The 24518-nt window shown below is 40.1% G+C and overlaps 2 protein-coding genes and 1 long non-coding RNA gene across 5 annotated transcripts; 1 reads left to right on the forward strand and 2 right to left on the reverse strand.

Annotated features, from left to right (window-relative positions):
- Positions 1 to 770: 770 nt before the first annotated feature.
- LOC121037186 (uncharacterized) lies at positions 771 to 5007 on the reverse strand. The gene is made up of 3 exons (XR_005793633.1): positions 4849 to 5007; positions 1238 to 1307; positions 771 to 959 (listed from the first exon to the last, which is right to left on the reverse strand). It is a non-coding gene; the product is annotated as an uncharacterized LOC121037186 (long non-coding RNA).
- On the forward strand, positions 4999 to 19518 carry TAF5 (TATA-box binding protein associated factor 5). The gene is made up of 11 exons (XM_040486323.1): positions 4999 to 5568; positions 7866 to 8103; positions 12086 to 12401; positions 13169 to 13332; positions 13436 to 13571; positions 14208 to 14328; positions 15202 to 15331; positions 16857 to 17021; positions 17666 to 17843; positions 18004 to 18181; positions 18467 to 19518. The coding sequence occupies exons 1-11, from the start codon at positions 5007 to 5009 to the stop codon at positions 18682 to 18684; spliced, it is 2406 nt and encodes an 801-aa protein (XP_040342257.1). The 5' UTR covers positions 4999 to 5006; the 3' UTR covers positions 18685 to 19518.
- Positions 19510 to 24498, reverse strand: ATP5MK (ATP synthase membrane subunit k). Of its 3 annotated transcripts, XM_040486330.1 has the most exons (5): positions 24372 to 24450; positions 23707 to 23837; positions 21522 to 21617; positions 21340 to 21432; positions 19510 to 19613 (listed from the first exon to the last, which is right to left on the reverse strand). In XM_040486330.1, the coding sequence occupies exons 3-4, from the start codon at positions 21606 to 21608 to the stop codon at positions 21343 to 21345; spliced, it is 177 nt and encodes a 58-aa protein (XP_040342264.1). In that variant the 5' UTR covers positions 21609 to 21617; positions 23707 to 23837; positions 24372 to 24450; the 3' UTR covers positions 19510 to 19613; positions 21340 to 21342. The 3 variants fall into 3 exon arrangements, with proteins under 3 accessions (XP_040342264.1, XP_040342263.1, XP_040342262.1); XM_040486329.1 differs by lacking the exon at positions 23707 to 23837 and having other exon boundaries at positions 21317 to 21432; positions 24372 to 24498; XM_040486328.1 differs by lacking the exon at positions 23707 to 23837 and having other exon boundaries at positions 24372 to 24497.
- Between the last annotated feature and the right edge of the window lie 20 nt (positions 24499 to 24518).

The raw sequence follows: 24518 nt of genomic DNA on the forward strand, positions 1-24518 counted from the left end.
TTCCTCTGGTATCTCCTGGCCTGGACTCAAACACAAGCTGAAATTCAGAACTGTGCATCAGGTGTGTAAGATAGAACTCTGAGAGAAATCCTCTATCATGGTTTCAGGGGCAGGAAAGGGGACCACTGTAGGTCACAAAGAATGAGGGAAATCCAAACTTTCCTTTGTTTTTGTTTTTCCATTCTCTCCCACACCAGTCCATAGGCAGGTCCATCGTGGCAATGGATGTGGGATGACAGTGGAGGCTAGGCAGGCACCTAAAACTCTGAGAGGAGAACTCTGGTCCCAAGAGCAAGGGGGCGTCCCCACCACTGTTTTCACTGTATATCCTCTTGCTTCTTGGCTCCACAGTAGTTGCATTTTCAGGGAGTACACAGCAGAGCAGAAAATTAAAGCCCACTCCCTTTTCCAGCTAGAGGACCAGAAGGAGAAGTGTTGGGGAGATTAAGGAGATCAATAAAATGGTCCTATAAAGTTGGGCTTATCCTCAAGCTGCATATACATGATCTGAGCCTAATCAATGTTACACAGGTTTTAAGAACTGAGATACAAAGTATACCACTACCCAGAAACGTTCTTAACTTGATAAAGGGCATTTATAAAAACCTCATAGTGAACATCATACTTAATAATAAAAAACTAAGTATTTTCTCCCTAAGGAATGAAGCAAGCATGTCTACTTTCCCCTAACCACTCGTATTCAACACCATATTGCAAGTCCCAGCTACTGCAATAAGACAAGAAAAATAAATAAAAGGCACACAATAAAGGACATTGGAAAGGACATAGTAAAACTATTTGTGACTTAATGAGAAATATCCATTTGGCCTCTGTGGGTCCCCCCCACACCCAGCATATAAGGCACAAAATCTATGGAATCTCTTAAGTAATAAGTGTCTTTTTGTATGCTGAAGAGATGACTGGAGGTTGAAGACACCTGGATAGCCTCAGGATGAGGTCTGAAAAAAACCATGTGATTAGAGGGTTGGAACTTTCAGCCTGATCCCCCTGGTATGAGTTTAAACTTAGGAACCAAACAAGATGGTAAATTCACACTGGTGGCTGGTCTCCCCATCATACCCAACCTGAGATGGCACCCAAATTGACACATCTGTAAAAACTGTGAAAATCCTGAGGATGTGTGTGTGTGCACATGTGTGCGTGTGAATTGGCAAATGGGGTGATGGAGCCCAGACAGTGACACTATAGACTTTCCTCCTTTTGGTGCATCTCTCACCTTTTTCCAATGCTGGGCTTCTGCCTCTCCCTCTGGGTATACATATTAGCCAAGGTAGCTTATAGCTCCACTGAAATACAAATTAATCGAGAAAAGTAATGAGATATAGCAGGTGCAACTCACATTGAAGTGAGAAACTGAAGAGTTTAGACTAGTTAAAACAGATTAAGTGCATCAGATGAAAATTTAAATAAATAATATCCCCCAAAAGAAAGGAGTTCATATTGGTTACATCACGGGTTGTCTATTTGGGCACTATTGACATTTTGGGCCAGATAATTCTTTGCTGTGGTGGGATGGGGCTGTCTTGTGAATTGTGGGAAGTTTAGCAGCATCCCTGGCTTCTACAGGTTAGATGCCAGCAGCACCACCGTGAGCTGTGGTGACCAAAAACGTCTCTATATATTGCCAAATGTCCCCAGGAGGGACAAAATCTCCCAAATGGGTTAAAGCAGGATAATAAATCATGAATAACCAATTCAAAATACTATGAAAAATATAATGGTTGAAGTAAATAATTCAATAAATGGGTTATGTAGTAATATGGATCTCAGCCGAGAATGATTACACTGAAACATCAGGTAGAGGAACTTTTCTAGAAGGTATAGGAAGGGGTAAATATGAAAATGTGAAAGCAGACCTAGAAGATAGAAATAAAAGCATTGGGGTGCCTGGGTGGCTCAGTCAGTTAAGTGTCCAACTCTTGGTTTCAGCTCAGGTCATGATTTCATGGTTTGTGAGTTTGAACCCCACATTGCACTCCGTGCTGACAGCCTGGAGCCTGCTTGACATTCTCTCTCCCTCTCTCTCTGCCCCTCACCTGCTCACTCTCTTGGTCTTTCTCTCAAAAATAAATAAACTTTAAAGAAAATTAAAAAAAAAAGAAAAGTATCAATATCTGTACTATAAGAATACAAGAAGAAGGAGAAAAATAGAAAGGAGAAAATATTTGTAGATATGTTTCCAAATTCCCAGAATTAAAAAAAAAAATCTCAGATTGAACGAGTGCATAAAGGTCCAATCAGAATAGACATGAAAAGTCCAACCCTTGACACATGAAGAGTAAAAGCACATGGAAGAGAAAGAGAAACAACCAGAGAGAAAGAGTAGCTCTTCTGTAAAGGAACAAGATACAGATTAACACTTGACTTCTTAATACACCCCAAGAAGAGAGCAGAAGGAGAATGAGAGTAGGGATTAGAAAGGAAGGGGAGGGGTACCTGGGTGGCCCAGTTGGTTAAGCACCCAACTCTTGATTTTGGCTCTTGTCATGATCTCATGGTTCAGGAGTTCGAGCCCTGCATTGGGCTTTCCCTGTTCTGGATTCTCTCCCCCTCTCTCTCTGTCCCTCCCCCACTCACTCTCTCTAAAAATAGGTGAATAAACTTTTAAAAAATTAAAAAAAACTTTTTTAATTATTTAATTATTATTTAACTTTTAATAATTTTTAATAATTATTTAGTTATTTAATTATTTAATTTTTAAATTATTTTTGAGAGCAAGTGTGAGCAGGAGAGGGGCAGAGAGAGAGAGAGAGAGAGGGATAGAGGATCCAAAGCAGGATCTGTGCTGACAGCAACAAGCCTGATGTGGGGCTTGAACTTCCAAACTGAGATCGTGACCTGAACCAAAGTCAGATGCTCAACCAACTGAGCCACCCAGGCACCTCTAGGTAAATAAAGTAAAAAAAAAAAAGGGAAAAGAGAAACAAAAATTAAAAGTGGGCCTTGCAGTTATTCAATATACTTTACTGTGGTATAAAGTTCCAACCGAGACTTTTTGGAACTTAAGGGACAAAGCTAGGTGAAAGGTAGACCCTACAGAGGGAAAAGGGGAGGCTGTACTTTTGTGAGTCCCACTATCCGGGTTTCAGCTGTACAGATGGATCCAGTTTCCAGGATCTGATTCTCAAGACTAATGTCTGCACCAGAATGCTAATTTACTATTCGTAAGGGGGTAAAGTAACTTCCCAGGGAACAATAAACATGCCTGGGCTTGTTATTCATGGCATCCCTCACCTAAGTGCTCAATAATTTACCAATTATCAAGTTAATTAGTGAATACTGAATCAGAAAAATTAGTTGAATGATCCTAAGGAAAAGGACAAATTCTCCCCACCTCATAAGAGATTCAGGTTCTCTCTCTGTTGGTAAGTGCTGGGTAAATGCTAACCAACTCCTGCTCATCTTCCCCTCCACCCTCTCTTCCCCCATGTTCCATAATCTTACTTTAGATACGCAATTAGTTAAGCTTCATATTTCAGTCTTAATATCACCCTGAACATCATAATTGGACTTTATCAAACATTTACAGGACACCTTTTAAGGTGAAGGAAAAGTAACCAACAACTATTTATTACATGTTAGGTATTATATATACATTATCTCATTTAATCTTTACACACTGTGTGAGGTAGGTACAATTATTATCCCTATTTTAGAAATTGGGCAACTTGAGTTAAGTAACTTGCTCCAGGTCATTCAGCTACTAAATATCGTTGAAGGAAGCCAGTAAGACCTAAAAACCAACAACTTGAATAATTGTGCTAGATTTTCCCAACTCCCTTGGCTCACTTGTCTGCATCTAGCCCCAGAGTTGTGAGATTCAAATGAGATAAAATATGCAGCAGCGTTTTATAACCTGTGAAGCATTACAAAACGGCACATAATATTTTAAATACACTGTTAAAATACAGTTTATTTGTAACAAAAGATAACATAGCATGAATACAGAACGTACACATTTCTCAATGACAAAACTTAGGTACTCAACTTTTGATTGAAATATATAGGGGCGCCTGGTTAACTCTGTCGGTTAAGCTTCTGACTTTGGCTCAGGTCATGATATCAGGTTCATGGGCTCAAGCCTTTGTTGGGCTCTGTGCTGACAGCACAGAGCCTGGAGCGGGCTTGGAATTCTGTGTCTGTCTTTCAAAAATAAACGTTAAGAAAATTGTTTTTAGGGGCACCTCGGTGGCTCAGTCCACTAAGCATCAACTCTTGATTTCGGCTTAGGTCATGATCTCACGGTTCGTGAATCTGAGCCCAGGGTCCGGCTCTGCGCTGACAGTGCAGACAGCTTGCTTGGGATTCTTTCTCTCCCTCACTCTCTACACCTCTCCTGCTTGCTGTCTCTCTCTCGCTCTTTCCCTCAAAATAAATAAATAAACTAAACCAAAATTTAAAATAACAACTATATATAACATACATGCTGTAAAGTTCACAAAACTTAAAGCGTGTAGCTTAATTTTTACAAAAGTAAAAGTTGAAAAAAAAAAAGTCACTACCACCCAGATCAAAATATAAAACATTACCAGTATCTCAGAAGCTTCCTTCTGGCTACGTTTACAAGAGACCTGGATTGGAATCTTGACACTCACTTTCTTCTTGCCTGACTTTGGCAAGTTATTTTAACCTCTTTGGGTCTCGGTTCAGTCACCTGTAAAGTGAGGCTAACACTCCCTTATAAGATTGTTGAATTAAAGGAGGTCATAAAATGTAAAATACCTCTCACAGTGCCTAAAAATAGCTGGTCTGAAATAAACGGTAATTGTTACACGCAAACGCTATAGGCGGTCGCCACCTCCCACTTCCTGCCTTTCTGTCACTCACTTTTGAAAGTGCTCTTGCTCCCATTCTTTTTCGCCTTCTTTCTCGCCCCTCCTACTGCCGTATATTGCCTTCCCAAGCTGTCGTAAAACGCTCCTCCCCGCCCTCCATGTGGCGAAAACGCAATCACGCTTGACGGCGCGAGGTGGCTCAGCCGCAAGATGGCGGCGCTGGCGGAGGAGCAGACGGAGGTGGCGGTCAAGTTAGAGCCTGAGGGACCGCCGACGCTGCTACCTCCGCAGGCGGGGGACGGCGCTGGCGAGGGTGGCGGCGGCACTACCAACAACGGCCCTAACGGCGGCGGCGGGAACGTTGCGGCGGCGTCGTCGTCGGCCGGCGGGGATGGTGGGACCCCCAAACCCTCGGTGGCTGTCTCCGCCGTTGCTCCGGCGGGGGCGGCCACGGTGCCCGCCGCTGCTCCGGAGGCCGGAGCTCCCCACGACCGACAGACTCTGCTGGCCGTGCTGCAGTTCCTGCGGCAGAGCAATCTCCGCGAGGCTGAAGAGGCGCTGCGCCGTGAGGCCCGGCTGCTGGAGGAGGCAGTGGCGGGCACCGGAGTCCCGGGAGAGGCGGACGGCGCCGGTGCTGAGGCGGCTAGCGCGCTTCTCAGCCGGGTCACAGCCTCGGCCCCCGGCCCCGCTGCCACTGACCCTCCGGGCACCGGTGCTTCGGGGGCCGCCGCCGTCTCGGGCTTAGCGACAGGTCCTGCGGCTCCGGGGAAAGGTGAGCCGCGGAGTCCCGGGGAGGTAGGGCACGAAGGGGAGCAAGCCGGGAAGGCAGAGGCAGGCAGGCCTGCACCTCTGCGGGCTTGTTTTGAATTTCCTGGGCCCGCCTCTAGGACCACATGCCCGCCCCTTTCTCTAGTGCGCCGGCTGCGCAGTCAAACCCTCTTCCGAGCTGTCAGTTCCAGTGAGAGGCTGAGGAGAGCTGTTGAGCAAAGGGATGTCTGGGGAAGGTGGGCGCCGAGAGGCGAGGACCTTCAGGCTTTTGGCCCCTTTCCTCTTTTTTGGGCTCTTGAGCCTTGGCAGGTCTGCATTAACAGTAATAATATTTGTACCGCTCTGTACTAGCTTCTTTAAGTAATTACTTAAAATATTTGATCTATCCTAATTCTCCCAATTCCACTGTGAGCTAGACATTACCTCTATTTTGGAGATCAGAAAACGAACTGGGAAAGGCCAGCGGACCTTTGCTTTGGACCAAACAGCCAGTATTTCTCAAAATATAGGTTGTTACTAGTGGTAAACCTATAGGGGAATGCAGATTTCTGGGCATCACTTCAGACTTAGTGAATCAGATCGTGTAGAGGTGGAGTTTAAGGATCTCCATTTTTGAAAATATGTTTCCAAGGGGTATTAATGTATGGCAAAGTTTGAGAACCATTCATTTAGGAATAGGTTCAGACCGGGGTTCGGATTCTGTCTCTGTTGTTTTTACTTGCGTGATGTGATGCTGATTCTTCCTGAGTTTGAATTTTTTTTCTCTATTAGATGGGTTATACATATATACACATGGGTATATACGTATATACACATACATACGTATCTACATACATACCTATAATATGTATATATTATATATATACGGATATTATATGTATATAAAATGCCTGGTACTGATAAGTTTATGTCTAGCACCTATCACCTGAGACCTCCCTCCCAGCCTTTACCTAGCTGTTGTTGCAAAGTCCATGCAGTAAAATTCATACACAATATAAGGTCTCAAAGGTGATCCTGAGCTGATAATAAATGTTTGTTTAATTAAGTTATCCAGGGCAGAGCCTCTAGCCAAATTAATCTGCATTTATGAGACCCAATCTTTGCAGCATTGCCAGACATGAAGTATGAATATATAGCATTGTATCCTGTAAATAGAAATGTGCAAAACTGTGATTGAGAGTAATCTTTTCTGAGTGCTAAATTTTGTGGATTAACTATAAGATGGATAAATTATGTTGATTATTTTTCTATAGTATCTCATCTTTTTGGAAACTTGATCTGTCAAAAATCAGGAACCAATAAGGAGGAAAAAAAGCCATCACAGTAACCAAAAGAACTTATAACATTTGTGCATTTAAGAACACAGCAGTAGTATAATTTCCAACGATCAAACGCTGATTAGATTGACAGGTGTATCATTGTTTGGTGTTGCTACGTTACAAACAAATACTAATGTTTTCTTCCCTGGAATGTTTATGGGAATTATTTTAAGCATATAAAATTGAATTATCTGTTGGAAACATAAATAAGGCAAGTCCTTCCCATCCTTAAAATGCTTGCATTTTGTAAGGAGTGATTGATGTACACATATTCTACAGGATAGGACGTGTTACAGGAAAGTTACAAAATATGTAGATAGCTCAGAGAGCTGGGAATGTTATTTCAGGGCATGGCTTCGTGATGGTGGGTGCCATTTACACTAAGCCTTGGGAGAAGATTAATATACTTGTTTGATTTGCACATGTCATGTTTTATGAAATTTGTCTTTAGAAAACGGTAGCTGCAGGAAAAATATTGACCTGTTTTGTTATTGATTTGGAATTTTTATTTTAAGATATGGACAAGCTGAGGGGCACCTGGGTGGCTAAGTCGGTTGAGCATCTGACTGTTGATTTTGGCTCAGGTCATAGATCGAGCCCCACATTGGGCTCTGCACTGACAGTGTGAAACCTGCTTAGTATTTTCTCTCTTCCTCCCTCTCTGCCCCTCCTGTGCTTGTGCATGCACGTATTTTCCTGTGTGTGCGCATGCTCTCTCTCTCAAAATAAATAAATAAAAACATTTAAAAAAGAATCATTAACATTAAAACAAGAAGATATGGACAAGCCGAAGGAGTTTTGGATGGGTGACTGAAACAAGGTGAAAATTTCATTGAAAGATCATGTGATTGTGTTGGAGAAGAGTTTGGTGAGAGACAAACATTTGAGAAACAATTTACCTCTGGACCTCAGCAAAACAGTCTTAGTCATTTAGTGCTTATCAGGCCATTTTCTTGAAAGTTGTTTTTTGTGTTTTAAACAGTTGGGAGTGTAGCTGTAGAAGACCAGCCGGATGTCAGTGCTGTGCTATCAGCTTACAACCAACAAGGAGACCCCACAATGTATGAAGAATACTATAGTGGACTGAAACACTTCATTGAATGTTCTTTGGACTGCCATCGGGCAGAATTATCCCAACTCTTTTATCCTCTGTTTGTACACATGTACTTGGAACTAGTCTACAATCAACATGAGAATGAAGCAAAATCATTTTTTGAGAAGTATGTGAATTTTATATATATTATATATATAGTATATATATATAATGTATATACACATCTGTAACCACACTAATGTAAGATTGTAACTCCAAAAGTATTTCATAAAGGAGAGGTACCTGGTGCTCTGAGAACCTAAAAAAGGGGTTTGATCTAGTTGGAGAAGTCAGGGAAGGCTCCCAGAGGAAGTGATGCTTGAGGTAAGATCTGAAGATTGGGTAGGAGTTACCAGATGAAGAGAAGAGGGAAAAGCATATGTGACAGCTCTGGCAGGAGGGATCGTGGTAGGTATAGAGATAAAAGAAGGCCAGCATGGCTGGAGCAGAGTATGGGGTTGGGTATAGTATAACATTAAGCTGGGCTGGAACAGGCAGGTTTTTGGGCCACGTTGAGGGTCTTTATTTATCCTGAGAGCAGTAGTGGGTTGTACTGGGTAGGATTAGATTTGGTTGAGATACACTGAAAACTCAAAACAATAATGGCATAAATAAAATAAAAGTTTATTTTTTGCTTTTATCCTAAGAGCAATAGAAAGTGGTGTTAGGATTAGATTAGACCAAGAATGGCTGAAAACCCAAACAGCAGAGGCTTAAATATGATAACAGTTTATTTCTCTCTCATAGAGGTAGGGCAGTCCAGGACTGGCATGGAGTCCTTGATTACCAGGGACTTAGGCTCTCTCGATCTCGTTATTCTACCATTCTTGTCACGCAGCTTCCACCTGTGGCACAAGATGGCTCTTTGGTTCTAAGCAATCACATCAGTGTTACAGTCAGCAGGGAGGGCACACATCCTTCCTGGAAGTTGCACACACTTTTTTTTTTACATCATTAGTCAACGGCCACACTTACCTACAAGGGAGGTAGGAAATGTGGCCTTTGCCTAGGTGTTTATATGCTCAGCTAATATTCAGGTATTCTGTTGTGGAGGAATAAAGAAAAAAAAAAAAGGATATTTGGGGACAGTGAGGTGTCTGTGCTACAGAAGTCATTGAAGGACCATGTCATTATTAGACTTGCTTTTTTTTTTTTAATTTTATTTTTTCTTAAAGTAATCTCTTCACCTAAAGTGGGGCTCGAACTCACAACCCTGAGAAAAAGAGTTACATGGTCTACCAACTGAGCTAGCCAGACACCCCAATTTGCATTAATAAAAATTTTTTTTTAATGTTTATTTAGTTTTGAGACAATACGAGAGACGGAGTGCGAGCAGTGGAGGGGCAGACAGAGGGAGACACAGAATCTGAAGCAGGTTCCAGGCTCTGAGCTGTCAGCCCAGAGCCCGACGCAGGGCTCAAACTCACCAACCATTAGATCATGACCTGAGCTGAAGTCAGACACTTAACCAACTGAGCCACTCAAGCGCCCCCCCAATTTGCATTTTGAAAGGACCTTTATGCAGTTGGGAAAATAGATAGTGGGAGAGAAACAGAGTGACTCTAGAGTGACCAGTTTTGGAGGTTATTTTAGTGGTTCTCAACTTGGGGTAATATTATTCCTTCTTTCTCTGGGCTATTTGAAAATGTTTGAAGGTGTTTTGGTTGTCATAATGACTAGGGTGGGGAGGAGCAGGTGGCTTAGGGATACGAAATATTCTAATATGTGTGTGTAATCCCACTAAGCAAAGAATTATTTGCCCCAAATTGTTCTGTTGAGAAACACTAGGCCAGGATGCAGTAGTGTTTGTGAAGGGAAGTAGACATATTGGTAAGGCAGTTGGTGATGGATTGGATATGGAGGTGAGGGAGATGAAGGCATTATTGCTAACCCCTAGGTTTCTGGCTCCCCCACCTGGATAGGGGTGCTCTTTGCTAAGATAGAAAACCCTTGAAGAGGACCTGGTTTGTCAGGTTGTGAAGTAATCTTGAGTTCAGATCTGAATATGCCTTTGACTCATTTAAGAGATGTCAAGTTGATAGGTGGATGGTATATAAGGCTCTGGAGCTCAGAGGAGATGTAGGGACTGGAGCTATAAATTGCAGTTGTGTATAATATTGATGGATATGGATGAGATCATCTGGGGTGGGGGTAGGAGTATGAAGTAGATCAATAAAAGGGCTGTACTGAGCCTTAGGGATCTCCAGCATTTGGAGTGGAAGAGATAGAAAAAGAGTGTAAGAGATGGCCAAGTAGAAGAGGTATGCAAGGAGAGGTCAGAGAAGTAGGAGGAAAAGCAGGAGGGTATTGAGTTTTCGTATATGTGCTGCCTAAGCAAGCACAGAGGGTATTGAGTTTTAGAAGCCAAAGAAAGGAGGGGTGCCTGGGTGGCTTAGTTGGTGAAGCAGCTCAGGTCAGGATCTTGTGGTTCGAGATCTCTTCCCCTCCCTTGCTTGTGCTGTCTCTCTCTCTCTCAAAAAAATAAACATGTAAAAATTTTAAAAAAAAAAGAAGCCAAAGAAAGGAGTGTTTAAAAAGGAGGTGGTACTTAACAGTTTGAATGAGAGCACTTTAGTACAAGCAATAGATCCAAAAGCCAGGACTTGTCAGATAACACAAGTAATAGCAATAGATGAGTAATAGAAGTTGGGACCCCTAGCTTCTTTTTTTTTTTTTTTTTTTAATTTTTTTTTCAACGTTTTATTTATTTTTGGGACAGAGAGAGACAGAGCATGAACGGGGGAGGGGCAGAGAGAGAGGGAGACACAGAATCGGAAACAGGCTCCAGGCTCTGAGCCATCAGCCCAGAGCCTGACGCGGGGCTCGAACTCACGGACCGCGAGATCATGACCTGGCTGAAGTCGGACGCTTAACCGACTGCGCCACCCAGGCGCCCCATGGGACCCCTAGTTTCTATGCCATTTGTTATTGTACAAATGCCTAATAGAAGGTTATAAAGTAAACGTTCTATAGCTCAGTGTTGTTGAAAAAAGAACAGAGGCTGATGATGACAACTTCTACTGTAAGCTAATTTTTCTTACAGTGTTGTCATCAAAAAACGTCTTCCTCTTCCAGTCTAATGGGGTAGCCATCTCCTCACGTGGGAAGCTGGAATATCACAGAGGACTCTGTCTCCTTGTTATGGACGGTCTCAACCCTTGCCCAGACCCCATGCTCAGATGAGGTTACAGGCAGTGACTGATGTGAACACCAAGAGGCTGAGATTCCTAATTTCACTCAAATCTTGACAGAAACCTTAGTTCATGTCTTGACGAGTCATAGCAGGGTAACACAGGTAACAGTTTAGGAATGTATTGACTGTGTATCAGAGCTAGATTATATTATTATGTTTAGTCATTGTTCTCTAATTGTTTTTGCATTGTTTGCTGCTCTTAGTGAGTGCCAAATATATAATCTTTAATTTTACTTTATCAGGAAAATTGAGATTTGTAGAAACAAAAGTACATTTAAATTTACTAATTGTCACCAAGGCTGAAAGCTTTACTTAATTACCTTTGGTAATGGTGAGTAAATGGAAGTGTTCATTCTTTGGCATCCACATTTGTTTGTCCTTTAGTTATATTATTATACTGATGTTTAATAAATATGTCTGGTATTAAGAATGTAAGAAATCATTGAAAATGGGTGAGTTTTATGAGGATGACATGTATTGATTATTGTTAAGAAGCTGAGTGATAGGTTCATTGAGTTAATTATACTAGTTTCTGTTGTGTATGTTCAAAACTTTCCATAATAAAAAGTTTTTAAAAGTGGGTTTTGAGAGGACATAAAATTTAGTAAAGCAAGAATTCTAATTCATATGTTTACCAGTGGTAGATATGTTTCATTCACTTAAGGTATTTATTTCAGATTCTCTTAAAATGTTAATGATACATTTCATTAGAGAATTAAAATTTTTAAATTTCAGGATGAATTCAGAAACTGAATTGTAATCATTTTGAAATGAGTTACTTCTGATCCTGTAGCTTAGTGCAGGATTATTCAGACTGCTACATTGAAAATATTCTGGGATGTTTATAAATATATGGGGGAGAAAAGATCCCTTAATGATTACATTGAAAAATGACTTTTTAAAATCACTGAAACAGGTTCCATGGAGATCAGGAATGTTATTACCAGGATGACCTACGAGTATTATCTAGTCTTACCAAAAAGGAACACATGAAAGGGAATGAGACCATGTTGGATTTTCGAACAAGTAAATTTGTTCTGCGTATTTCCCGTGACTCGTACCAACTCTTGAAGAGGCATCTTCAGGAGAAACAGAACAATCAGATATGGAACATAGTTCAGGAGCACCTCTACATTGACATCTTTGATGGGATGCCGCGTAGTAAGCAACAGATAGATGCGATGGTGGGAAGTTTGGCAGGAGAGGCTAAACGAGAGGCAAACAAGTCAAAGGTATGGGAATAAACCTAAGAACTATGTAATGCAGATTATGAAAAACTGTAGCATTTCCATCTCCATAATTTACACATTTTTCTTATAGCTAGTTTGGGAATAATTGTACACTATGTACTAAGTTTCATGATCTAAGGATGCTGTATAGATGAGAATTTGGGAATGGTTGCATTGAACAGAACCCTGACTACGGTGGCTGAAACAAGTGAGGGATTTTGCATACATATAATGAATTGCAGAGAAAAGCCCTCTTGGACTCGCGTGAGGGCTCCACAGTGCCATCAAGGAGCCTGGCTCCTTCTAGTTTCTGCCCCACCATCTTTAGAATGTGGCTTTCTTCTTTGTGCTCACAGATGGCTGTTGCAGCTCCAGCACTGCACCTACATTCCAGGAAGTCTGAAGGGGGAGGACAGAAGGCATATCCCTGCTAAATCTCTTTTGTTATCAGGAAAACAATATTTTCTTCCTAAAATCTTACCCAGTATATTTGTGGGTACATCTATTGGCCAGAATGACATTATATGGCTATTCCTAGCTGCAAAGGATTCTGGGAACAGAAATTATTTCACTGAGCATATTGCTGTTCCAGCAAAATCAGGGTTCTGTTAGTAAGGAAGAGGGATTGGCTATTGGGTAGAAAACTACAGAATCTGCTTCAGGATATAAATTACTGTATTGTAATTGTGATTCATCCTATCAAGATATGAAAAGGATATATCAATGAGTGAAATACTCATTTCAAAAATGTTGGCGGTTTTGACTTCTAGGTATTTTTTGGCTTATTAAAAGAACCAGAAATTGAGGTACCTTTGGATGATGAAGATGAAGAAGGAGAAAATGAAGAAGGAAAACCTAAAAAGAAGAAACCTAAAAAAGATAGTATTGGGTCCAAAAGCAAAAAACAAGATCCCAATGCTCCACCTCAAAACAGGTGAGGAAAAAACTTCAGGAACATGTGTAGAGGTATAAGGTGATATATTGTTGTAGAGAATTCAGTAATTCAGAGTACTTTTCAATCTGTTTTTCTTTTACAGAATCCCTCTTCCTGAGTTGAAAGATTCAGATAAGTTGGATAAGATCATGAATATGAAAGAAACCACCAAACGAGTACGCCTTGGGCCAGACTGTTTACCCTCCATTTGTTTCTATACATTCCTCAATGCTTACCAGGTTGGTGAGATCGTTGCGCAATTTCTGCCTGGAGAGTCATGTAAAATGGTGACTTACCATTAAAAGAAACCTAGATGTGTTAAACGGAGTTTTCTTTTTTAAACTCTTGATGTAAATATAGCTTAAAGACAGAAGTTAGACAAGGATAATTGGACGCTGCTTGGAATAGCTAGAAGGCAATGTTGAAAAGACCTTTAGCAACTTGTAGATGCCAGAATCCTCGTTATGTGTGTGTTGTTTCACTGATTAGAATTCTACTTGTCTTTGAGGAGGAAACTGTGTAGTTAATCTCTATTTAACTTGGCTTACGTACTTAATAAACTTAATACTTTTTATTAAGGATTCTGTCTTTATAGATTGTTTATAATCTTTTGAGGATATAATTAGCAAAGTACAAAAATGACTAACGTTTTCTTCGTATCATGTGCCCCTAATTTGGAGGGCGTAAAGGGGTGAATGATGACGTGTTCTCAAAGTAAATACTTTCAAACAGTGGGTTTCCTTGGAGAATGAAATCTCTAATGGTATTTTATATGAGAAAAAGAGCTATCATTATGTATTCTCTAACATGTAATTGTAATTTTTTCCCCCAAGACATTATTGTTTAGTACAAAGTTTTTATTTTTTCATTGGCAGGGCCTCACTGCAGTGGATGTCACTGATGATTCTAGTTTGATTGCTGGAGGTTTTGCAGATTCAACTGTTAGAGTGTGGTCTGTGACACCCAAAAAGCTTCGTAGTGTTAAACAGGCAGCAGGTAACTGAGATGACCTGTTAGGATGTGAACTTGTCCTTAGTTTACACCAATCTGGAATCCAGGGAATATACACAAGAGATTGTGATCTTAGCAGAATTTCACTTTAACTCAAAATGTTAACATTCCCAGGGTGCCTGGCTGGCTCAATTGGTGGAGCATGTGACACTTGATCTCGGGGTTGTGAGTTCAAGCTCCATGTTGGGCATGGAGCTTACTTAAAAAAAAAAAAAAAAAAAAAAATGCTAATGTTCCCAACAGTGAAAAGTGCATTGGAGTGGCAATTAGGAGACAGGGGTACTAGACCGGTTTAACTTCTCTAGGCCTCAGTTTTCTCATCTGTAGGATGAGAGGATTGGGTTGGAAAACTCCTTAAGGTTAAAAATCTACTTTTATGACTGCCTGTTAATTTAAAACATGCCTTTAAAGTAAATACTGGGATTGTACTTTGTTTTAAACATAAAAATGGCTAAAAAAGAAATGGGGTTAGGATTTCACTTTAAAGAAAGTTTCTTGCTAAATGTATTGTTTAAACAAGAGAATACATTTTCAAAAAATTTTTAATATTTCCATAGTTTTCATTTGTGTAGAACATTATGATAGAGTGGTTACTTTGAGTTTCAATCATAGTTCCCACATGGAGTAGCTCTGTGCACTCTGGCAAATTTTTAACTATCCTGAACCTCAGTTTCTTCTTCTATACACTGGGCTGATACCACCTAATTTAGAGGTATTAGCAGTGGTTGGTATGTAAGAGGAACTGTTCAAATGTTAGTTCTTCTCCTAAACAATGATTTGATTGCCTTAAAATGTTCTAATGAATATACTTTTTAAGTGAATGTGGTTTTAAAAATCAGTATTTCTGCACCATTTTAGATCTTAGCCTCATAGACAAGGAATCAGATGATGTCTTGGAAAGAATAATGGATGAGAAAACAGCAAGTGAGTTGAAGATTTTGTATGGTCACAGCGGACCTGTCTATGGAGCCAGCTTCAGTCCAGATAGGTAAAATACAAACAAAAAATGAAATACTGCTACATTATAAAATTTGAGATTATAAAAGTTAACTACTGGAAACGTGGGGAAAAATTCTGTTAGAAAAATCTCATGGTTGCCTCTCACGCATTATCGGTTAGACTCTTGCCATTTGCTAATTCATCTTGGGGTATTGGTATACAAGGTAGCAACTTTATACCTAAACTTATAGACTCGAGATGCACGGCTTCCAGGTTTGTTGGCCTTAAAAATTTGCTTTAGTTTTTGTATAACCCCGATAGGAGCTGAATTGCTTCTTTGGGTTCTTGTCTTGGGTTTGTGGCTACTGCCGTATTCCAACATCTCCAAATTCTGAACAAATTCCTGATATTAAAGGTTATTAGATGTCAGTTGAAGAATTTGTATAATCAAAAGAACTAAGGATACTGAAAAGGGAATTTGAAACCCACAAATAGGTATTTACTTATTTTTCATGATCTCTGACATTCTGTAGAAATGGAAGGGAATTTTATATTTATAATACCATTTGTATCTTACTTGGATAATAGCTTTCAGTCCACTAAGATTTTCATCTTTATGAAACCTTGAGAATGAAACTTTGATAGGGTTTAGACAGATGAAACATTTTTACCGGAGGGAAACCTCTGATTTCAGTGAAAACCGTAACTTTCTGAGTTGTTCAGCTTTTATGTTTATCTCTGAGAGGGTCAACTATTATTTACAGGTCTATAGTGTTTTCGTTTTTGTATTTTTTTGTTGAAAAGACACTTCCTTTTGGGGCATCTGGGTGGCTCAGTCAGTTTAAACGTCCTGACTCTTGAGCTCAGTTCAGGTCTTGCTCTCAGGGTCGTGAGTTCAAGCCCTGCATTGGGTTCTGTGCTGGGTGTGAAGCCTACTTAAAAATTTTTTTTAACGTGTATTTGAGGCAGAGAGAGACAGAGCATGAACGGGGGAGGGTCAGAGAGAGAGGGAGACACAGAATCTGAAACAGGCTCCAGGCTCTGAGCCATCAGCACAGAGCCTGACGTGGGGCTTGAACTCACGAACTGCGAGATCATGACCTGAGCCGAAGTCGGACGCTTAACCTACTGAGCCACCCAGGCGCCCTAAGACACTTCTTTTAAATGCTTATATTAAGTCATACAGGATAGGAAAATAGCATCTTCATTTTAAAGTAAAAAATTGTTGAATTTTAAGTAACATCTTGTATCACATTTCTTAGTTTTTCTCAATTGAACTTTTTGACCATGTTTTTTGTTGGTACTCTTTGGTATAATTTTTTATAAGAACTGTGACTTTTCCAATATACTTTTAAAAATAACGTAACCTCATTCAGTAGGTGCCTAGATGTATAGTGTCACAGCTAATGTTAGTTTGGTTAGTACTTTCAACTTTTGTTATCTACTGTGAATTTCATGTATGAAGTAAAAGTGAGATGTCTCAGCTGTTATTTAACATACTCAAATGTACAGAGAAACTGGACAGGTAACTAAGTTGCGCTGGGAGTCAAATGTATTACCTTCTCTTCTTGCAGGAACTACTTGCTTTCTTCTTCAGAGGATGGGACTGTTAGATTGTGGAGTCTTCAAACATTTACTTGCTTGGTGGGATATAAAGGACACAACTACCCAGTATGGGACACACAGTTTTCCCCATATGGCTATTATTTTGTGTCAGGGGGCCATGATCGTGTAGCTCGGTAAGAACATTGTGATCTTATGACTGGCAGAATGGTTACTTTTTGAGAATTACAAACTCAAGCCAAACTCATTTTCACTCCTATTATTTGGGATCAACTTTTCAAGAGTGTCAATATTTATAGCTCCTTATTTGAAAATGAATTTGGGAGAAGTATTACTATGACTGCAGTTATGTCTATACCAAGATTAAGAGTCCTGCTTTTTTTCCTCAAGCTAGCTTATTAACATGCTTCCAGCCCCTCCCTTAGCTAGATGCTAAACCTTGTCTTTCACAACCATTATGTGCACCCGTTTTCCTGTGATCTCTTGTTCAGGATGAGGTAACTCAGATTAGAAACTAATTTTGTGGAAGCCAAAACTAGGGAAAAATACTTTTCTATAGGTTAGACTAGGAATTGGGATAAAGAAAGGGGGGTACAGAGAACTACAGAATTAAAAAAAAATATTGTTCTAGATCAATGTAGTTTTCCTTAAGAATGTTATTTCGTCTCCATCAGTCCATTTTCTTTACCTCAATCAGGTAGCTAGTGAAGGGTCCCCCATGTGGAGCTAACATTTCACATGGTGTTTCTATTATTTATGTTCAAATTTTGGTAGTTAACTATTAACTATCATTTGTTGCTTTCAATATATTTTTTAAAAGGCTCTGGGCTACTGACCACTATCAGCCTTTAAGGATATTTGCTGGCCATCTTGCTGATGTGAATTGTACTAGATTCCATCCAAATTCTAATTATGTTGCTACGGGCTCTGCAGACAGAACTGTGCGACTCTGGGATGTCCTGAATGGGAACTGTGTAAGGATATTCACTGGACACAAGGTATTTTACACATACAAGTTTGCTTCTGAGAGAATATTTTAAAAATTAACCAGTGACACATTTTAAAGAAACTATTCATTCCACTAAGCTTTAAAATTCTAGCTTTGTCTTATTTTCTCATTTTTAACCTTTTGATTATTTCTATGGACTTCTTTTCTAGGGACCAATTCATTCCTTGACATTTTCTCCCAATGGGAGATTCCTGGCTACAGGAGCAACGGATGGCAGAGTACTCCTTTGGGATATTGGACATGGTTTGATGGTTGGAGAATTAAAAGGCCACACTGATACAGTTTGTTCACTTAGGTTTAGTAGAGATGGTGAAATTTTGGCATCAGGTAAATGACTAGAAATTACTTTGTGGTAAAGGGATGGTATGTTGAAATGAAACAGGAGTGTTGACTATGTTAGGTTTTGCTTCTCTTAGCCATGACTCCAGTCAACATGTGTGTTGACTTCTCAGGTTAAACTGCTTGAAATGGTCCTTTAGAAGGAAGAGTTATTAATCAAGTAGATTTTTTTTCACCAGAAATATACAGTAAATATAGGAAGTATATTTGACAAAATGTCAGAATCTAAATATGGTAGATGCTACTAAATGGTTTCCTTTGATTTCCCTGTAGGTTCGATGGATAATACAGTCCGGTTATGGGATGCTGTCAAAGCATTTGAAGATTTAGAGACCGATGACTTTACTACAGCCACTGGGCATATAAATTTACCTGAGAATTCACAGGAGTTATTGCTGGGAACATATATGACCAAATCAACGCCAGTTGTACACCTCCATTTTACTCGAAGAAACTTGGTTCTAGCTGCAGGAGCTTATAGTCCGCAATAAACCATCGGTATTAAAGACCTTTTGGAAGCTACGGTTTGAAAAAGGGAGACTAAAAGCAAATACCTCAGTGATTAATATTTAAGCTACAAAGAATGTTTTGTCTATATGGATCTGGAAGGATGCTGCTTGAAAAATCTGAACAGGACAGTTCCACATTTCTATAGCAACCACATTTAACTAATTTCCGTTAGTTGAATAAGAGGTATTATGTTCGTGGAGGGGACATTTATGGTGCTTTGGATTGTGTGGAAACTATGCATTTTCTGTTCAAATGCTATTTTAATTTATTATGTTTAGAAAAAAATCAATTACAATAATTCATCCTGCTTCAAGATTCAAATCAAGTAATATAATACCATCTTGAATTTTAGCTGAAGAATTCTATGAGCATGTATGTTTCTGCTGTAAAAATGTAGTTACTGTATGGCACTCAAGTACTATGTTAAATGATCCACTAACCTTTTTGCTTGGCCCATGACTAGTGGAATGTACGTTACTGGGTAGGGTGAACTACAGTTCCTTTCTAAGTACTAGATGAAGTACAACCATCCAATGCCATCTGAATTTGTAACTGTTGGATTATGAGTGCACCCACTCTATAAACCAGGTGAAGAAATTTAGCTTCCATGTTCTACTTCAGCTAAAACAGCTACATACAACCTAGTACACTTGAAGTCAGACAGACATTTCAGTTGCTTACCTCCAGTACTGAGCCTTGCTTTGGGAAACTAAAAGATTTAGACCAAGTCACTGCCAGTTTTTTGCCTTCGTTGCATTTTGTACAGTTTTTATATTTTTGATATCTTGTAAATAAAGACAACCAGCTTTTCCAGGTTCATAATTTATTGTACAAATTGAGTATCACATGATGAGTTGACATTAGCTTCTCCAGGCATGGGAACTTAACAGATGAGGTACACTTTAAAATCCTATAAACAAAGCAAAAATAGTTTAGACACAATTGTGTTCAACCCTACTTTTAAGACAGTCAGTAATTATAAGGACTATTCATGAAGCCCCTGAAATTGAATGCAAATTCATGAGATTCTCAGAGTCAGTAACCACCCCAAAATGAAGATGTCTCTCAGCTTAATACAATTTAACCTAACATTTCACCTTTAACAAAAAGAGCTGCTACGAATTCAGTATGATACTGAACATACGCTATTGGAAAAGTCTAGGTGCAAAGTAACATTTTAAATAGTGGAAAGTAATCTGTTACTTAGTATCAGAGATAAAATTTCTCCATATTTATAATGAGAATACTACCACCCTCCCAAAGTTGGGAGGTACCTAATGGAAAACTGGGCAAATACTACCTGTTTGTCAGGAATAAGCCATGGGCCACTGTATTCTGGAATAATAGTCAACAGTTTTGAGACTGGAAAAACCCTTATGATCAGAGGAAAAATTTTCTGTGGAGAGTTACATTAAAGATCTGGGTTTTGGGTTTTGTGCACATTATCTACTACCAAAACAAATATTCATTCACTTAAGCATGGGCAAATGGAGATTATAGGGCATCATAAGAAGAAAATAAAATCTATGGGAATTTAAGGAAAAAATAAAATTGCTTATATAAAAACTAGAACCAGCAAAAGATAGATTTGTAATGTATTTAAAAGGTTGGCTAATAATTATTACAGAGATTATGTAAGAGAAATAAAGTCTTCACGAAGACAATTGTTAAATGAGAAAAACACATGAAAAGGATGTTAAGAAAAATACAAATGCCAAACAAATGGAAAAAATGTAGTTTCATTAAAGAGACCAATTAGAGGTGCCTGGGTGGCTCAGTCGGTTAAGTGACTGATCCCTGGTTTTGGCTCAGGTCATGATCTGACAGTTTTAGGGTTCCAGCCCCACATGGGGTCCATGCTGGCAGCGTGGGGTCTGCTTGGGATTCTCTCTCTCTGTCCCTCCCCTGCTCGTTGGATTAGGAGTGCAAAATAAATCAACTTAAAAAAGACAAAGTATTTTCACTCATCAAATGAGCAAAAACCAGAAACTGATTATTATTCAACATTGGCTAGTCCAAAAGAGATACTCTCATACTAAGCTGGGTGCCCCACAACCTTTGGAAAAGCACTTAAGCCTAAAACAATCATACAACATTTCATGCTCAAAAGTGTTCAATGTAATGTTATTTCTATTTGAAAAATTCTAACAGGAAACATATAGATCATATATCACAGGGCGCCTGGGTGGCCCAGTCAAGCATCTGACTTTGGCTCCGGTCATGATTTCATGGTTTGTGAGTTTGAGTCCCACATCAGGCGAGTCCCACCTGCTTCAGGTGAGTCCCACTTCTCTGCCCTTCCTGGGATTCTCTCTCTGATCCTCTCTCACTTGTGCCCTCTTTCTCGCTCTCTCAAAAATCATATATCCATAAACACTCATGCATTCAAATAATAGATAACATATTTGCTATAAGACAGTATTACAGACATGATTCATTGCCACTGGAAACCAAATTAAAAAAAACAAAAAGCCAAACCAAAATGTTAACAAAAATTGTCACGGTAATGGGATATGAACAATACTTTCCTCTTTTTCTTGTATATAATTTTGCACAATGACAATTTACTTTCATAGTGGGGGAAAAATGCTAACAACAAAATGTCTAACTTACAAACTTAAATGTAAACTCCTTACTGTTTATGTTGCTTTCACAGCTGGTGTTTTTTTAGACCTTAACTTGAAGTACAAGACCATCAAAGCGATGCCTCCATATGTGGCCAGTACACACTAAAAAAGAAAGGACAAAGTAAACAAAAAGCCATTGCCATCTCTATTATTCTAAAACATAATTGCTGAAAGGTATCATTAATACTCACATTCATTCTACCTGTGAGAGTGTAAGAGTTGAAATATTTTTTGATACCAGTGAATTGGAATTGGGCATCAGTTTCTGGTCCTGCCATGATTTCAATCTTTAAAAAAAAAAAAAAGAAAAAAAAAGCAACAATAAATGGGTTGGATGCAATTTAAAAGAAAAAATATTTTTTTTAATTTAAAGATTTTATTTTTTTAAAGTAATCTCTACACCCAACATGGGACTCTAGCTCACAACTGAGATCAAGAGTTGCATGCTCTACTGACTGAGCCAGTCAGGCGCCTCCACTCCCCACTTTTTTTTTTCTAGTTTAAAAACCTGAAAAGTCATTGCACAGAAGTATTATAAATTTTTACATATGTCTTGCCCAACACAGTAGCAGTAAAGATGGTGGAAAAAGCCTTACTGATAAGACTACATTTCAGAAAGAAGACTTTGCCTTGGTTGTTACTATACAACATTCCAGAAGATACATCAAATCACCCAGCACAGGAAGAAAATACAGTATTCTCTAAGTCCACCCTCTAACCCAATGCTGCTCGATATTTTCATTCCTGGCTCTAGCTATACCATGTTACACCGTGCATGGAATCAATCAGTTTTAAGAGTCAAGTTGGAGCTTGTGATACATTTCAAAGTTTCTCAGAAGGGTAACCATCAACAAAACAGCTCAATTCACAACCCCTTTCACAATTTGTCCCGTATGGGAAGGAAGAGGAGGGATCAGAGACCTATTCAATCAGAAATTCTGGGGCCCAGCAATGGCGTTTCTGATGTAAGCTAAAGTTTGAAAGACACTGCAGGAATAGAAAACCAAGTACTTGTTAGTAATTATGTAGGAAAAAAACTCTGGAAAAATATGCAAGCTTTTAGGAAGACATATCTATAGTACCTATATTTTACACAGGCAAATATTTGTTATAATAAAAAATAACAAAGGCACATTCAAAGGTCACCAAAACACTTGAAAATTCGCATGTGTGACCGCCTATCTACCACGACCGACGCCACGCCGAGTCGATTGGCAACATAGACGAGCCGGTCGAGGTCCGGTCGAGATTGGTAGGCAGTGGCAGTGACTCAGCTGGCTCTTGATGAAATGAAGAGGGAGAGAACTGCGAGGAAGTCGTTGCTACGGAAACTGGCACTCACCAGTTTACCATTCAAAGGCCTTCAGAGGCTTTCATGTGCATAGAATTGGCAATGAAAATTTGGACAAATGACCTTAATTCTGAACACTGTTTCAATAAGGTTCTTGGAACAATGAAGGAAATCCAAACTTCCGTGAGCCCCCTCTGGGGCCTTGGCCTTTCCAGCTCAAGTAGGAAAATCTCCATTAAAGTAAATCTTTATAATGTAGCTCTTACATTAACTGTTTCCTTTTACTAGACTTACTAAAGGTATGTTTTTCCCCCGCATTCATCTTCATGATACACTTTTGGATTCTTACGGTATTAAGTAGGTTTCTAGGAGAAACCCTACATAAAACAGAAGCTTAACTTTATCAAATTATTAATTGATAACCCCATGACCTTGTGCCTAACAAAAAGTTTTAAGAGGATGTGGTGTCCAAATGAAACAATACTAAAGTAGTTTAAATTTCTCTTTACACTTTATAGGAGGAAGGCTGGGATGTTCCACAGAAGACTAATTTTGACTGCAAGGAAGGGCATGGCATAGGAACTGAAATTTAGTCTGGGTCTTAAGACTCTTGTGAAGCTCACATGAGATGGAAGCAGGAGTGGAGACTAAAAGGTTGCTCGTGAAATAAACAATGGGAGAAAAGCCTACAAGCACTTGGGTCTGCACCCTTCAGCAAACCGCAGGTTACTTTTGGACAAATATCAGGAACCCTTGTGCTAGAGCACCCTTTACGGAATAACTGACACTGAAACCTTATTCCTTTTTAAATCCTACAAAGTTTAGGAAGCCATAATAATAATGGAGGAAATTACTTAAGACTAATAATGTACTAATTGTTAAATGGTAGCCCATGGAGAAACCTAAGCAAGGGGTCTTGCTCTTGTTTCTAATTAACCGGCCCACCTTTGTTAAACATTAGGCCTTCCACGTCTTTTTTCACCTGTGAAAATGGGCATTTCAGAAAAGGCCCGAAGTGACCAACTGCCCTCCCTACTTTTTCTGTTTCCTGAAACTGCAATTTTCCTGTCTGACTGGACACCTACCTGGAATGGTGAGATCACGAGGTAAAAGGAGGCAAGGTCGAGAGCCACTCGGGGACCAGAAGCAGCCTCTTGCACTTCAAGGAGTTTACAGCTCTCTCTGTTCTGGCTACCTCCTAGGAAAGGCCGTCCGGCTGATCGGACATAAACTGAAATCTAACCCGGTTACTGCGGGCCTGGCGAACTGCAGGGGCCGGGCCACACTCACTCTCGCTTTGACAAAGGCTGCAGCGCAGCTAAAGGAGACCTTGCTCGTCAGCTCCCTAAGCACCTCACAGTGGAAGCAAACTGCTATGGGCACACAGAGGAAGAGGTTAATTGGGCCACAGGCCCGAGTTCCATTCAATATTACTTCGCTGGTGACCTTGGGGGACTCCCTTCGCTGCGGGCCTCGTTGTCCTCCATTGTAAGATACAATTTAAGGGCCTTCGGGGACCCTGGGAGCCCCTGGGATTTCCTATCCGTCTCGCCCCGAGGCTTTCCAGGCGAGTCCGACCCCTCGCGCCTCGGCCCTCGTTATGTCTAATTTCTTTTCCATTCTCCACCCTTCTCGCACCCCAAAGTGAAAACCTAGCGGTGTTCCCGGATCAGGAACGGTGGGATTTTTATGCCGGCCCCGCAAAGCGGAGGTTTAAGGCCTGAGCCCGGGTTCCCCTCCACACACCGACCTTGCAAAAGACACCAATTCCGCTGGCTGTGTCCTTCGACCTACGCAGCTACCCCACCGCCGACCGGAAGAAGCCACCTCCCCCCGCCCGCGTTCAACGGGCCACAGAAACTCAACCATCAGTGACGATTGGCTACGGCTCGGAGTC

The sequence above is a fragment of the Herpailurus yagouaroundi genome, unplaced genomic scaffold (assembly GCF_014898765.1).
Source record: "Herpailurus yagouaroundi ecotype Mexico unplaced genomic scaffold, PumYag 163, whole genome shotgun sequence".
NCBI lineage: Eukaryota > Metazoa > Chordata > Mammalia > Carnivora > Felidae > Herpailurus > Herpailurus yagouaroundi.